This window comes from Dromaius novaehollandiae, chromosome 1 (genome assembly GCF_036370855.1).
Source record: "Dromaius novaehollandiae isolate bDroNov1 chromosome 1, bDroNov1.hap1, whole genome shotgun sequence".
Lineage (NCBI taxonomy): Eukaryota > Metazoa > Chordata > Aves > Casuariiformes > Dromaiidae > Dromaius > Dromaius novaehollandiae.
The window spans coordinates 47764254-47780630 of record NC_088098.1 but is presented as its reverse complement, the minus strand read 5'-3'; the positions used below and the strand labels follow the sequence as shown (position 1 = coordinate 47780630).

Genomic DNA, 16377 nt, shown 5'->3' with positions numbered 1-16377 from the left:
GCTGTGTCAAACTGATGTAATTTTAGTTTCCAATTTTGCTACTTACCTGCTAGGAAACACTGTATTTATTTGTCATGCACTTCTAATGAGTCCCCTTCCGTGTTGCTGCATAGTATTTCATCCTGATTGCGTTTTTTTCCTTAAGGTGGTTGCTTCATTTATTGCAAAAACTGAGTGGAAGTAAGGTGGCACAGACAAACAAAATATAGTCATCTTGTCTTTCAGATATTTGGGTGTATAGTCTAAAAAATTTTCCTTAATTTTGCAATTTTAAAGTAGTTACATAAAGGCTAATGATAGTAGTAGACTTCATATAAGTAACCTTATATATACTTTGGAATATTGGTATCATAAAAGGCTTCTGACTGTGGTAGGTAAAAATTTCAAAATACAATTTTTTTTTTTAAATAGTCGTGGTTTTGTAAGCCTTGCAACACAACCAGATGTGCCTAAGTACTACAAGTAGAATAGTAGTGTAGATGATTAGGATATCTGCGGCAGTTTCCATTAAGTCACTGGCTTTTCCTCACAGAAGAGAGACTTTGTTGAGCTCTGAGAAGTTAAGGAGAATGGTAGTATTTTCATTTTATTTACAATATGGCAGAGTTTTAGGCTACCAGCACTAAGTATTCATTTGGCGGGGAAGACTGGTAACCATTATGTATTGTGCATTACTTACAGGTGTCAGTAGAGAAATTATGTTTAAAAACAGATATGATCCTGAAAAAGATATCCTCTCCCCATCCTTCCCCTCAGGTTGTGAGGTTGTGTTTGTGTTTTAAAGAAACACATGGGAGGGGGGCTGGGAGTTGTATAAAATAGGTTATGTTGGTGTTTCTCATCTGCCCCCCCACACACACACACTGGGTCAGTATTTGGCCTTTACCATCAGTAAATACTTATATTCAAACAGTATCTTTATTATGTTTTGTGGGGCCCAGTGTGCAGCTTAATCACAGCTTAAGTCAGTTTAGAACTGAGGGTAGGTCCCATGGATCTCTGAAGTAAGTAACAGGGAGGATGAAGAGACAGTAATTTTTAGAAGTTCTTCTTTATATATTTTCTTGGATCTAAAATATTGTTATCTACAATTTGTACAAAGCTACTGGTGCAGGTTACTGTACTTTTGCTTTCTGGACTCCAAAACAGTGAATCCTTTATAGTTTGAGGGCTGCTGTTAGGGCTTAAGGCTGCTTTCGCTTTCTTCTTTCTACACCGCTCGGCTTCGTAGTCTTGGAAATGCTTCTTCAAGACAGTAGGACTAGTTGTGAAGCAGCACTCTCTTTGCCTGAAGGACGAGTGCCGCGCAAGAAGGGAAGGTAAAAAGTGAGCTCTGGGATATAATCAACCCCATCAGCATTTCATGAGGCCTCTGAGCTGTGGTCTGTGATTTTAGTATACATATAAAGAGCACTATGGAACAGTAATAAGAGCATTACAGCAGATTTCCCTGCTACTAGAGTTAATAGCTAGGAGTGAGAGAAAGCTGTTTTGCCACAGGATATATAGGTTAATGATGGTATCTGCTGTGTTCAGGTTACACCAAAAAACTCAGCCCAGCTTTCTTCTGCCGCCTTGGGATTTGGCAGATTTCTGCTTTGCTTCATGTTCTTGAGGAATGGGAGAAAGAAAATCAGGATATTGCCAGGCTTTTTTTTCTGTTGTGCTCTTTCTGCCATCTCGGTCTTGTCCCAGCAGTTCCTGGGAAGTGCCACTGCAGTGTGGGCATCTAGCTGCTTCCTTCAGGGTGATAGGGAGCTCCTTCCTTTAAGTTCATTTGTTTTGACATGTTACCTGAATTTTCTGAAGAATGCACTAAATAATAGGGTGGGCTTTTTCTTCATGAAGGTGGTTGTTGTTTTTTAATAATCCGAAGCCCATTGGGGGAGGGGGAAGGTATTTCTCCCTTCTAACTGTACTGAGTTTGAGTTGCCTGTTGCATTAGCAGAGCTTTCCAAAAAGAAGAAAGGCAAATTTTGTAATGGAAAAAAACTGTTTTAAGGAAAGGGTTACTACTAGCTCTCATTGCAATTAATTAGTTCCTCCACTCTCCCCAAAACCACACAGGCAGTTTTAAAATTGCCAATGGTTTAAAAACTGTGAAATGCAGAAGCTGAAAATGAGTAAAGAAATAGGAAGCTGCCAAAACTGAGGGATCCTTTTGTTTTCTTTTAATTGATCTTCAAAATGGTGATCAAAGCTGCCATTCTCTGTTCTTCAGTCTGTACATCAACAATACTACTTTTGTTTAAAGGCTGTGGTTCCAATTTAAGAATTCTGTGCAAAAACACAAAATATGGGCACTGAATTTTCCACTTAGGCAGAGAAGCTGACGCTGGGCTGCGAAGAGCAAGCTAACAGATTTTCTTCTCTGTATTTAAGCAAATATGAGGAGTGAAAGAAAAAACAGGATAGTCAACTGCCAGAAGTTCAAGCTTCAGTGGCATCAGTCCAAGAATTTCTGTCCATACCCAGTGGTGATAGTGTATGCACACCCATGATTTGGGGAGTAGGCATGTATATTAGCACTTCCATCCTACCAGAAACTCAATTAATTGCTGGATTCGATTCAGTATTTTTAATATATTTTAAAATAATATTTTTTTGCTCAGCTGTTGTTTCAGGCACATGACCAGTTCGTACATATACATAGTTCAAATACATTGTCGACACTGGGAGCTTGCCAAGTTGTCCACCAAGATCTCAAGTCTGGAAAAGTCTGCTGCTGCAGGTCTTTGACAGCCTCAGCCAGGGTAGTGGCTGGCTTCCTGGGATTGCCCTGCTGCCTCTTCAGCCCGTGTGTTCCTGTCCTCTCGGTCGTTCCCGCTCCGAGCGTGTCTGACCTTACACTGAACCTGTTCAGAGCAGAAAGCTGGCAGGAAGCTATGCGCTCTGTGTCAGATAGTTTCCCAATGATTTAGCATGCTGAAATAGTTCAAAGCTGCTGCAAAGACAGGAGCAGGAACACATGGCCAAGACTGGGGGGAACAGTATGGGGATGTAGCTGCCAGCATTTAGATTAGTTTAGGATGCCCAGAAATCAAAGCTTGAGATGATATATAAGAGAGAATAGTAACATCAAGAGTATCCCTACTGCTGTCAGGTCATTACTGAATAAATCTGGGGTCTACCAGCTGTCCTACCTCTTCTGCTGGAGAAAAGTACAAAAACTGAGGTGGCTCCAGGGATGTTTTCTTAATTGCAGGGTAGGATGTGCGTAGACGGATTGTACAGTTTGATGCTGAGCGTGACTTTACTTGGATTAACTACCTTTGCTGAACAACAAGTCCTTTGTTTTAGCAATTACGTTCCATTGTTGTGAGTCTGGGTAGATTTTCCACGTAGCTCTGTGATGGAGATTGGCCACTTAAGAGGGTATTTGGTATTTTATTTTCTGACATGTTTGAGGTTAAAGTCAAACTGAAAATACAAAAATGGTGAGAATGTGCAGCCCCACAGAATTATGTTTTGTTTCAGGTGTGCTGAAAGGTGAAGTCGTTTTCTCCCCTCTTGTCTTAGAGATGATACGTATTGCTGAAAAATTTGTTGATGAAAACTTACACAGAGTCCAATTTAGGGAAAATGGCATTTATGTTAATTTCAGATTGGCTTTCTAAAGACTCTAGTAAAGAGTTTGAAATAAAAAAGTATTAATGTTTTTAATAGTTTAGTTTTATTAGTGAAATGATTCTGTTTGTAAGACTTGACAAAATGGGAGGTGAAGCAACTTTACAACTTTTAGTAGTCAGAGAAAGGGAGGGTGATACATTTTGAATTGTGGAGATCTCTTGTTATACTGATTTAATTATTACATGAAAAGAAATGTATTTACCAGCTTCTGATTTCTTAATTTTTTTGTATTCCAGATATTTATAAGTATTCAAGTAAATTCAATATATTTATCCTCAGTGTAATTAATTATAATATTTCATTCCTCCTGTTAACATGATGAGTTTGTAAGACACTGAATTTTCTGAGCCTATTATTTAAGCAATTTGGTAAGCATTATATAATGTATTTTAAAAAACCAAACATTTCTGTAAGATTGCTTATTTTTCATTCATATAAATAGTTTTAAATAGTAACACTATACTACAGATATTAAAACAAATTTTTTGTTATATTTTTTTTTAAGTTTACTTGACCCTTCTGTTTTTCACACTATTTACTTCAGGATCTGAACAAGCGTTTGTCACTGCCTGCTGACATCCGGATACCTGATGGCTATCTTGAAAAGTTGCAGATTAACAGCCCACCATTTGATCAACCAATGAGTCGACGCTCTCGTAGAGCATCACTAGTAAGTCTAATGTATCTGCTTTGCGAAACCAACCTCTTCTATGTTAGGTTTCGGTTTAATGCATAATATGAAACAATAATTCTGTAGCATATAGGGTTCATCTTCATTTGCACCTTGGGCTTTTATGTCCTGAAAGATAGAGCACTTTCAGTGTGTACTGAGCACCTGCCAGAATGCATTGGAGAATGCCACCCTTTCTTTCCTTTTGCTTCTGCAAACTTTGCCCTGTCATTTCCCAGTGAGGGGTTGCAGTCCACTGAAATCATTGGCAAAACTCAGCTCCAAAAGTGTGTACTTAGATCCATAAGCTCTTTACAGCAGGGATGATCTGTCTCAGAAAAGGTCAGTCTGCATAGTCTTAGATCAAGGCTGCAGCTCCTGCGTGCTATGGTAGGAAGTCCCTAAGTCAGCATAATCTGAAGGGCACTCTTCCTTTTTCTGTTTGCATTTGATAACGGGTTTTTTTTTTCCCCTAACAGTTTGCCATTTGAATGGTAGTTTTTTTGTTTTTTTTTTTTTTTTTTGGGGGGGGGGGGGGGGGGTTAAAGTGTATATGATGAATTCCTAAGGATATTAGTTAGTTAATTCATATATACCAATATAGATTATTGGGTTTCTTTTAAAGGAAAGAGGAAAGTCTTGCCTTGTAGACTGGAGGAGGAAAATTCTTATGTTTCTAATTACAGTATAAATATTTGAAATCTGGAGCACTTCTGTTAGATTTGAACATCCCTGAAATTGTCCAAGAAATACCTTGGTTTACTTTCACAAAAATCATCAAATTCCAGTCATAACTGATCTGTCATCTTTCCTAAGTTAGTCCAGATTTTAAAGAATCTCTAGACCATTACTGAATTTTTGAACAAATTCATTGGTGAGAATTCATCCAAAAACTGGATAGATTTATAAAGTCTACTTTGTTTTTTGTTCTATTGATTTTAATGGCTTATTTGCTGCAAAATAAATATGAAAGCATGTGTATAGAATTTAGTTAACTGTGAAATATCCTTGTTTTACTCTTCCTGAATTAATAATGTGTATAACAAATCAATGGTTATGAGTTTTATCATGTATTTTTTCCCCTGAATAAGCAATAGCTCCGGACTAAAGCTCTGATTTGTATGTTGTCTTTTACGTGAACAGTACTAAAAGAAGAAAAGATTGGATTAAAGTACTGAAAGTAGTAATAATAACGTAGCAAGATTAAATGTGTTTCAGAATTTTGTAGGTCATTAGCCACTTATTTGAGTTACTGATTTAGCATTGAATTGAAGAATATATTTCTCAGAACTTCCGTTTTTGGACTCTGGTGTGTTGAAGTAACCTTTTCAATGTAACCTTTTCAGCACTGGAATATAATTTTTTGGGGAGGTGGAAAGAGTTTCCTATGTGTTTAAACACCCTTGCTCATTTAACATTGAATTCTAAGTGAGTGCATCTGAAGTTCTCACCTCTTTATATTCTAGAAGAAAGAAGGAAAAACAGTGCCCTCTAATGAATATGATCCATGTGCAGAATCAACTTCCTGTCACAGGATTGTTTTGTTTTGCCTTTTAGAAATGCTTTCAGGGCTTAAAAGTCCAAATAAAACCTACCAGCAGTGTTGTGGCTTATAGGCATGCATTTGCTCCATTATTCTCCTATTATTTCAAGCTAACCTTTAAAAAAAAATAAAATCCAACTCATTATTGTTAGGTTGTGATTGAAAGGTTGCTAGCAGACGAGTAATTACGATACATGAATGTTGTGCTCTGCTTCAAAGGCATGTCTCTTTGCAAGGCTTAATAGAAATTAAAGCAAAAAAAACCCCACTAAAAAGTACCACGTGAGGACTTGTGATATTTTAGGTCTGGGGTATTTCTTTGCAATATAACAGAAAAAAAGTTTTTACAGTAATTGTGTATTTTGTGTATACAAGTACAGTACTACATGTGCAGCAGAATGTGTGCATCTCTTATGCATCAACCCTTAGAAATAAGAGATCATAAAAAGATGCATTAACGTTTCTGTGTAAGTCAGGATGGCCAGATATGTATTGCAGAAAAAACCCAAAATTTCTCAGAACTGACTTTGAAAGAAAAATGAAACCTTACTTGGTTTGAGGAGTCCCAAAACTAGGTTTCCTTTTGAATGGTGGTCAACTACAATGTGATAGTGATGCCAAAGCATATGTACAGGCAGGTTGTAAAGAATATCTGCCCTCTGTAAGTAAGAAATATTGTAAGATTTTATGGTCTAAAAAAGATTTTAACTTTATTACTCTTGATGAACAAGATCAAGCATTCTAAGAAATGAACCTTTGAACAGTTATACTACAGACTGTCTGGCAAAAACAAGACCAATGGTTACAAGTTCTCGTTCTGTTTCTCCTCTGAACTCGCAAACACATCTTTTTATTTCTAATACCATCTAAATTCACTTTAAGATGCATCTGTTAAGTGCTTCGAAATACCCTTTGAAAACATGATATTTATTTTACTAACACTGTAACCGTATCAGCGTTATGCTTAAAATCTCACCAGAGTTAAAAGGTTGTCAGAATACCAACTTTGCGAGTATCTTGGGATAAGCAGCCTGGCTTCACCAAGCTCTTGAAGATGCTTGGTGCCAAAGGATCCTTATGCAGTTCTAAAACATTTCACTCCTAACGCTAAATTAATAAAGCAGAATTATTCTTAATACTATATTAACAAAAATTATTTGTCCTTTTTATCATAGATTTGTCGTAATATGTTTATAGATAAGGTCTTACACTTACTTCAGACATATTTTCATGCATGTGTTCTGAAAACTAACAGACGCCTGTATCTGGCTTCTGTTGGTATATCTCCATATTATTGTTAAAACCTAGTACAGTCAAGAGTGTTTACATATTAAGTGTTATACACAATGAAATCTTATACACCTTTAATATCCATAGGGTTTTAAGAGCAGATCGGCATATTTTGACTTGTTGCGGAAGTAGGTGCTGAAGCCAGTCTGGTGTGAAAGTATGTTTCCCTAGAAAGAAATATGAAGTGGAGAGCTATGTTTGGAAGTGGAAGGAAGGGGGGATCCTAAGGAGAAAACCTGGCTTTTTTGTCTTCCTGTATATTTAGTTGTCAGTAAAGCAAAACCCCGTGAAGCCTGTGGATTTTGATAGTGTACAGGCTATAAGCACTTTGCAGATCAGTTTCAAAATTGTCATATGTAAATGTCTGCTTCTAGTGTTCTTTCTACTGTAAGACCAATATAAAGGTTTAATGTAATTGAGAATGTTCTTAAATGAAAATAATTGTAAGAGGTAACTGTGTTAAATACATGAGTAGCAGTGGATTTGAATAGGAAAAGAATAAAGATCTTACAAACCATCTTCAGAAGGTGTTTGATGAAGATGTAGGCAGACAACGCCTCCTGACTTGCATGGCAGAGGCAAAGTCAGCGACAGAAAAAAGAAGTACCCCTGTGTGCGGAGACTTGAAGGCATGGGCTACAAAACTTAAATTGTTGAGAAAAAGATAAGTTTGTGGATGGATTTGAAGATGTCACAGGGCAGAATGATGTATAAGGATTTTACTGGCAGAGTTTTAGACTGAAGAGGCATTGAGAGGTCAGAATGGAAGGGGAAACCTGGGGCTGAGGTCTTCAAGAAATGTGTTAGAGAAACTTGCAGAAAGAAAATAAGTAGTGAAAATTGTTTTCAAAGCAGCAGCAGCATATGGATATGCTAAGCAAGAGAAAGAATGGAGTAGGTTGAGATAACTGTAAGCTACAGCAACCTCATTAGTATTACTCAGATCAGAAGAGTGGAGAAGATTTAAGTAGGAGGTGGGATAAAGTGGGGTTTTGTTCCAAGTATTAATTCAGTACATAGTCAGCCCTTTCAGAAGACGCAGAGTAACAGACTGAGTATTAGGCTTGGGCGTAGGGGGGCATTTATATAATAAGCTAAATCTTTTTTAAAACAATGAAATGTTGCGGTGTTTGCTCTAGTACTGTGAGGTATTTTTCTGAAACAAAGCTTAGCTTGCTGATAAATTAAGTGTCACTAATTTCAGTGATCAGTTTACCATTTGTTTTTATTTCAGTCAGAAATTGGATTTGGAAAAATGGAAACCTATATCAAGTTAGAAAAGCTTGGAGAGGTGCGTATAGCTTTCTTTTGAAATGATTACTGCTTTGATGACTAAGTTTTATGTATAATTTACTTATGTCAACTGAAAATGTAGGTCATGCTTGGAAATACCTATTGGATTTCTCCTTTTTTCAGGAAACCAAACATATTTGCTATGTGTAACAATGTCACAGCCACACAAATGTTCTATACATACATAACAAGGAAGAAAAGCAGGCACAGCACCACTGAGCTGGGGAAGAGTTCTGTTTGCCTTTCCTTCTGGGAGGGCAGTAATTGGGCTTTCTCCCTTCCAGCTAGCCATTGATTTTCAGAGAAATTGTGAAAAAAATTGAGAAATTGATATTGGGGGGGGGGGGGAGGATGTGGGTTTAGGACCCATCCAATTTGATTGAGAGTGACCAGTGGGTTCAAAAATGGGTGAGGAGCACCAGGATGGTATGCACCAAGCAGTGCAGAAGGAAGCAGGGCTGATCAATATGTGAGCTGTGAATATTGCAGTTAGTTCTCCAGTTGCACTGTTCTTTTCCAAATGTATCTTCTTTTTAATTTTACACCTGTTACTTGTTAGATGGCTCACTAGGCATAGTGTAATGTTGTGTGTCTTTGGGGAATATTAATCTGATTGCTAGCAAGTCCTGGTTGCAGCTGTATTTTATCTCATTTGCATTACTGAGTAAGTGTAACAAACAATACAAGATATGTACTCTAATCCAGGGCAGCTTTTGTAAGTTGGTATTGCTTGCTCTCTGCATTTGCTGGAATTAGTTGTGAAAATTTATCGTTTAGTCAGTATTTCTTGTCATTATGTAAAATGTCTTAAAAGAGTTTTGAATCTTCTATTGTTTAAGTAAAGAAAAATGAAATAGATGAGCTTCACGATATTCCTTGTTCTTTTTGTCAATGAAAATGAAAGTTTGATTTCCCCCACCTCCCCCCTCCAAAAAAATGTTCTTACAGAAAATATGTAACAAAGATAAGGAGCTATATCAAAAAGAATTAGATGTTTTCTGGAAAAATAGCTGCAGCATAGTTTAAAGATACCTGAGCCAGTTTTAGTCAAAATACCGCCTTCCAAGATGGTGTATCATCCCAGCGGTGAACCTGATGAACTTAACTAACACCACCTGATCAAACTTCTTCAGCAGATACATTCTCAAAAGCCTCTGATATAATTTTTAGAGCATCCCTTGTGCCTTCTGTGTTTGCAAAGGATTTTACTTGTTTTACTTGTATCAAAAGAACAAAATGTAAAAGCTAATTATATCCAAAATGAAACCTATTATGAGTTCAGATAAAAGTTTATATTTTCTTTTTAACTGATCTTTCAAAAGAAGGAAATGCTTTTAAGAGTTTCTTTTCTTTTTTTTCCATTGCATAGGGTACTTATGCAACAGTTTATAAGGGGAGAAGTAAATTGACAGAGAACCTGGTAGCTCTGAAAGAAATTCGGCTGGAACATGAAGAGGGAGCACCGTGCACAGCCATAAGAGAAGGTGATAATTTTTTTGTGCTTTCTAGAATTTCAGGTATTTCTGGCTTTCTATTTATCTGAAGTACTGTTGGTGGAAAAACACAGGCTACAAGAAACTGATGTAATTTTTGATAAAGAAAATTGGAATTTAGACAAATTAAGACTTAATGTTTCAAATGTATTTACTTTGTGGTGGTGGTTGTGTTCTCAAACATAGTATTTGAGATTTTGATAGTTTTATGCTGAATTATGTGTATATAGTAAGCATCTTTCAGGAATTCAGAATGCCTTTTAGAAAATGACTACTTCTGCCTGAAATGTATGATTTAGGAAATGATTACAGTTCTCTGGTTACAAGTTTCTCAAATGTTTGATGGCTAAATACCTTTTGTATACTCGGGTTACCTTAATGCTATATGAATATTATGTTTTGTAGAATACCTCCTTAATCTTAAAAATTAAACAAATACTTTATATGTACAAATGTGCTAGTTGTACTGCATTTATTTTTTTATGTCTCACGTTTACTTATTTTATACTTAAAATTCTCTTTTGCAGTGTCATTATTGAAAGATCTGAAACATGCAAATATTGTGACATTACATGATATTGTTCACACAGACAAGTCTTTGACTCTTGTTTTTGAATATCTGGTAAGCATTGAAACAACTACTGAGCTTATATATTTGATGAAACTCCTTAGAGAATATTGTTTCTAAGTAGCACAGACATATCAAAAGTCTGTGGCATCTTTTTAAAAATGTTGTGATTGTTAGTATTTTTCTTCTGCATCTGGAGTGAATGAAAAATTACAAAACTGTATGAAATTGTAAGATTACTGTAAACTAGTAATATTCTGCTAATTTCAAAGTTTCATTAGTAGCAATTTACTGTGAGCTACCTTTCCTCTTTCTGAGGAAAATGTCTTCTTGTACCAAAATCATTAATGAAGAAAAAAATAATTACAGTATTGCCTCAATGATATTTTTCTATTATGACACAATTTTCACAAATTTTCTAAGTAAAAATGCATACTTCAAGATTCAATTTCTTGTCCAAAATTTTACTGAACAATGATGGCGGTGTTTTGACAGGACAAGGACCTGAAGCAGTACATGGATGACTGTGGTAACATCATGAGTATGCACAATGTAAAGGTGAGTGTTTTTAGTGATAGTGACTGGTTTCCAGCTTTTTCTATTCTGATTTAAGAATTTTAGAGAACTTAATGATTGTAAGTTATATGGTTTAGGGCTGCTGCTGCTTCTTCTTTTTTTTTTTTTTTTTTTTTTTAAGTGAAGAAACGTAAATTCCTTTTCTACCTTTGGCTCTGGCTCAGTGTTAGTGGGCGTCATTCTGTTTAGTTTTGATAGCTTATAAGTGTTTAAACCATTTAAAACAGGAGATTATATCACTTTTCATAAGACTTCATTCTCTTTGAAGTTACATTTTTTAAAATAAAAGTTCTTAACAAAAATAAATTCATAACTATTTTGACCTCTTCCTGTCCTTCCATTATTTTTTTTACCTCATTTATTGAAGTAAGTCTTTAGTTAGATTTATCTTCTAATAGAATTTGTATATGTGCCAAGGAAAATGTGGTCTCAATCATGACTGTGGGTTTGGATGCCACTGCCTATCACACAAGTAAGAAATTATTAATATATATTTAAGAAGCAGTGATGTTCATCTCTCTAGGAGTAATAAAATAGAAGTGGTTTTCTTTGAGGTTTAGCTGTCTGTTGCTTTTAAGTATAGCTGTGGCCTGGGCCCATGGCTCACTTTCAAGTCTGGCCTGGTAAAACAGACTCAGTTTCAAGTATAAGTTGCTCTTAACAAGCAATATTTTATTTAGAAGATGAGACTAACTATTTAGATGTTTTTTTTAAAACTGTGACTTTATAAACAAGATTCCAAACAGGGCAAAAACTATCTTGAAATGAGTAAACTTGCTGAAGGAGGCTGGGTGAACACCCAGCGATGTTGTGGCCTGTGCTGGACTGTACCTTCAAAGCATCTTCATTAAGCTATAGATAATTAGTATAAGGAATGTTATTTGCATGATAGATATATTTGAGAAGCTTTTCCATGCCTCTTGGAAAAAAAAAATAGCTGTATTTTTAAGTTGTGGTCCTAAAAAAGAAAATGGTGAATGCACACACCTGGTTGGAAAATTGCTTTTATTCTTGTACAGTAGCATGTGGCACAGATGTGGTTAACAGTACAAGGTACCAAATAATGTAAAGGGATGGGTTTCATGCACATTCCAGTAGAGTTGTTGTCCTTGTTTTTGTGTTAATAGCACGTTGTATAATGTGTTCTTTGTTGAAGTGCTTATGGGATTCAGTCTGGTTATTGGTTAGACTTTGGTTAGGTTTTTCTTTTATTTTGTTATCACATTAGAGAAAATATCTCTGGGGAAGGGCATTTACCTTTAACCTACCATGTTGCTTCCTTTGAGTGTGTGTGAAGAGGAATTGTTTAATTTGAGAAAACAAAAAACATAATTAAGCTTCTGTTTTTAATTAACTGTGTAGAAGGTGAAGTACAGTGTGCAATTTATAGAACCAGAAAGTGCTTTAAACTTAAACTGTAAAAAACCAAAAACAAAACAAAACATAACTTCTATAATAAGTGTAGTTAAAGAAGAAGAGGAATCTGCTAGTGATAATCCTAGCTAAGCAGAGAAACTGTATTTTTCCTTGTTTCGCCTATGGTTTAAACTATGCCCTAAGAGCAGATAGGCAAAGTCAGTACCTTTGGCACCAGAGAACCAGACTGGCTGCTTAACTGTGGCAGCTGTATACACTTACTTTACGGTAACTGTAGGGGTTTCGATCATTACAAATATTTGAGACACCTCCCTGTTCATCCCTTCATTCACGTTGCTCAGCTGTTGTAGACTTTTGAGTTTTTAACAAAATGAAGGGGGAGAATATGGTATGTGTATGACCTCTGCAGATATTACTGTTTCAAACAAAATTGTGAGTTCACATGTATTGTCCTGTGCATTTCCAAAAGGATCCACGCTAACTGTGATGAAGATCCAAGCTTATGTGCTCTGTTGATCAGTCCTTGCCGTCCCAGTGCACACTAGAGATGGCTATTGATTTCCACAGCTGTGCTGTTAATATCATTTGTGAATGACTATCCCTGCAACGGTATGGGTATGAATAAATGGAACAAAACTCATTGCTTCTCATTCTGCTCTTTTAAAAAAAAAAAAAAAGAAGAAAAAATAAAAGTCCTAATCCCTTTCTGGAGTAGATAAATCCCATATAAGCAGACTGAGAGCAGATGGATGTAAAATACACCTGGTGTGTATTTGTCTAATTTAGAAAAAAGAATTTGAGGGTGTCATCTGGTACAAAAATAAGCTCGTATGTTAGAAAATGATGATGTAAAAACATTCCAGTGTTTCTCCTCAACAGCCCTGTTATGTGGTGAATTTGTTATGTTGGTAAACTTATCACTGTTTGTAACACTCTACATTTTTTGTTCAGTAATTCATTGTCCATTTGCTCACCTTTACCGGCTGAGGACTATTGTGTAGTAATCGATGCCATCAGTAGGTACCCAGAAGTCCTGTGTTCATGTGCAGACCCTCTATGCATACAGGATTTGCAAAGTACTGTTTATTAAAGCAATGGTATAGTAAACTGCCTTGGCTAAACCTTTTTCCACGCCTTACTATGTATGTGTCTCTATATATGCAGCATTAATATGCATGACTGCAGTTCCTTGGTTGGCTTGCTGTCCAAAAGGACTAAAATAAACCTGTGAGTGTCAAGGTGAGGGGATGAACACAAATGCCAGAAACAGGCTATTTTGGTAATGCTCATTTCCCCGGTTCTCTGTGTTTCATGAACTTATGACTCCAAGTGTATTTTTCCAATAGCCTGCAAAAAAGTTATTTACATAGCTTTGCACACTTGGATAAGGATGCTGAGCTACATTTTAAGAAGAGACTCTGTAGCAGAAGAGAATTTCTAGTCAGAGACCATTACCTAAAAAGACATTAATGTGGGGAAGAGCATTAGTAAATAATGATTTGGAAAAAAACAGCTCTTTGGTTCTCTTCTGTTATGTAGAACAAATTGCTCTTAGAATCGTTGTGATAAAGTATTGTGTAAAAGTAATGCATTAGCATAAAAGGGTTTTAGATTTCTTCAGAATAATGAAAATACTTAGAATGTTGTCATGTGAAAAATTAACTTACCTTTTGAGATGGATTTTTGTCTTGCTTACAATACAGAGATTTAACTCTATAGTGCCCCAAATGGACTGTTAGAATAACAAGTAATCTATAGATTAGTATTTTCGGTCTAACTTACGTAAATGTTCTCTTTTGTAGCTGTTTTTATACCAGATTCTTCGTGGCTTGGCATACTGTCATAGGAGAAAGGTGTTGCATCGAGATCTGAAGCCACAAAATCTACTAATTAATGAGAAAGGAGAATTGAAGCTAGCAGACTTTGGTATGGACAGAAATTCTTCTATAACAAATATTTTCTTTACTCATCATTAAGAAAGTACTGAAAATAAGTTTCACTGAACTTTGAAATCCTTTGGAATCAGGAATGTGCATTTGCAAACCACTGTGAACATCAGGAAAAATAACATTAGGATATGTATTAATGCATTTTTTTCTATATCTTTACCAATTCAAAAGGCTGGGATTCAGGACCTGTATTGTATCTTCCTGGTTATAGTGAGAACTTGTCCTCATTATTGCTGCTTTTTGTCTATCAGTAACTGGGAAAGTAAAATGTTAATTAGTCAATATTACCAGGCACGCAACTTGCTATCAGTGATTTTAAAGTAGCTATGCTATCGGTCAGAACTTATTTTGAATTGTTGTTTGGAGCATGAGCTGACATGGGTAGAGGTGAATGGAGAAATTGTACTTGCAGGACATCTTCAGTGTCCCTGTTAGCTAGGCTGTTGGAAGCAGTAGATGAATAGGCTTCAAACTGAAGGACTTTTAGGTTTGCATGGCTATTATTTAGGGGGTTTTAAAGCTCTTGGTTAATTCCTTTTCATTTGTGAATCTCATTTGGTTAAGAGTTTGATTTTTTTGTTTGTTGGTTATTTCAGTTTTCAGCCTAAATTATGCTTCATGTTGAAAGAATCATGAAGAGAGCTCTCAAAATGTTGGTTAATTTTTCCACTCTGACTTCAGTTAGTTCATCCTAGTGATGCTCTGCTCCATTTTGTCTGTTTGTACTTTAGAAGTACTCCAGTTTCATACATCCTGTAGTAATAGCTGTCCTGCCATTCAGTCTGGTCTGGAATGGAATCTTGTTACCTGATTTTTGTGCTCTTCACTTCAATATTTTAATTACCTTTCCTCCACTATGTGTTGCCATAGGTTATCACTCCTGAAGGATTTTTTTTCCCAAGTGAATTATGCCGTGTTTTCTGAATGTTATGATAACAAACAGATTTCTGTACCCTTTTTTCTAGTAACTGCTGAACTGTAGCAGTAGCTTTCAATCTATTGCGTATGACCCCAACCCAAGTCTCCTTGAGTTTTACAGTCTTCTGTAGAAGTTAGTATTTTTAGTCTATTTATGATTTCAGTCTTGGACACACAGAAGTATTCCACAAACCATTGTGTTGGTTCCTGTGTTTCTTTTGTATGAATTAGTGGAAACAACCATAATGGATTCTGGAGATCATCTGAAGAAGAAAAAAGAGAAATGGCTATCTGCAGTTACATTTGGAAAGGAAAGATGAAAACATCATATCTGTAGTGAATTTGTGCGTATTCAGTGATAGTCAACCTTTTACAGGATGTTAGTAATCAGAGTGATATTCGTATAGGTACTGCTGTCACTTAACTTGAGTTTTGAAAGTAATTTTTACAGCTTCCTTTGAAACTGGCACTTGGTCAAATTCTTAAGTTGGAGCCTAAGAAGTACTGTGTCTTCATCAAGCTTAATTTTCCTAAAAATCACTCCAAAGCTGGGTAACCACAATGGGAGAGAGAATGGGTCTGTCCACATGCTGAATTGTCAGATGTTCCTCCATCCTCTATCACTGATGAACCAAGTTGCTTTGGGATTTCCAGTGAGCAGTTGCCATGGAGTGGAGCACTCACATGGATGGGTTTCCTGTTATATCCTGTGTCAGGGAAGTCCTTTGGAAGTTGTGCTACCACTGGTTTTTTTCGCTTGTATGTGGATAAAAATTGCTCCAGAGATTGCATCTAACATGAGAGAGCTAATTCTTATTAAAGTTGTTACTGACAAATTGACAATGTTGCTATGGAAGACCCTTGTCGGTCCAGCACTGCCTTGGCCCATTTCCACCAATTCATTAGTCTGTTGCCTTCTGCCTCTTGCAACATAGTTCTCAAATGGAAATAGTGTGTAAGGGATGTCAGAGTCTATGGGGGAAGATGTCCTGTTGATCTAATGCTTCATTGTTCTGAAGTAATCCTGTAAATTTCCTCCAGTTTTGATCTGTTTACCTGCCTTGTGTGCT

At 36.2% G+C, this 16377-nt stretch overlaps 1 protein-coding gene across 1 annotated transcript in view; it reads left to right on the top strand.

The window, feature by feature from the left end:
* Window positions 1-16377, top strand: part of CDK17 (cyclin dependent kinase 17) — a 98129-nt gene that overhangs the window by 75677 nt on the left and 6075 nt on the right. Inside the window, exons 5-10 of the mRNA XM_026123161.2 lie at window positions 4175-4300; window positions 8368-8424; window positions 9796-9910; window positions 10447-10541; window positions 10983-11045; window positions 14243-14366. Of these exons, the coding sequence (XP_025978946.2) occupies window positions 4175-4300; window positions 8368-8424; window positions 9796-9910; window positions 10447-10541; window positions 10983-11045; window positions 14243-14366 (580 nt within the window). The remainder of the gene's footprint in view (window positions 1-4174; window positions 4301-8367; window positions 8425-9795; window positions 9911-10446; window positions 10542-10982; window positions 11046-14242; window positions 14367-16377) is intronic.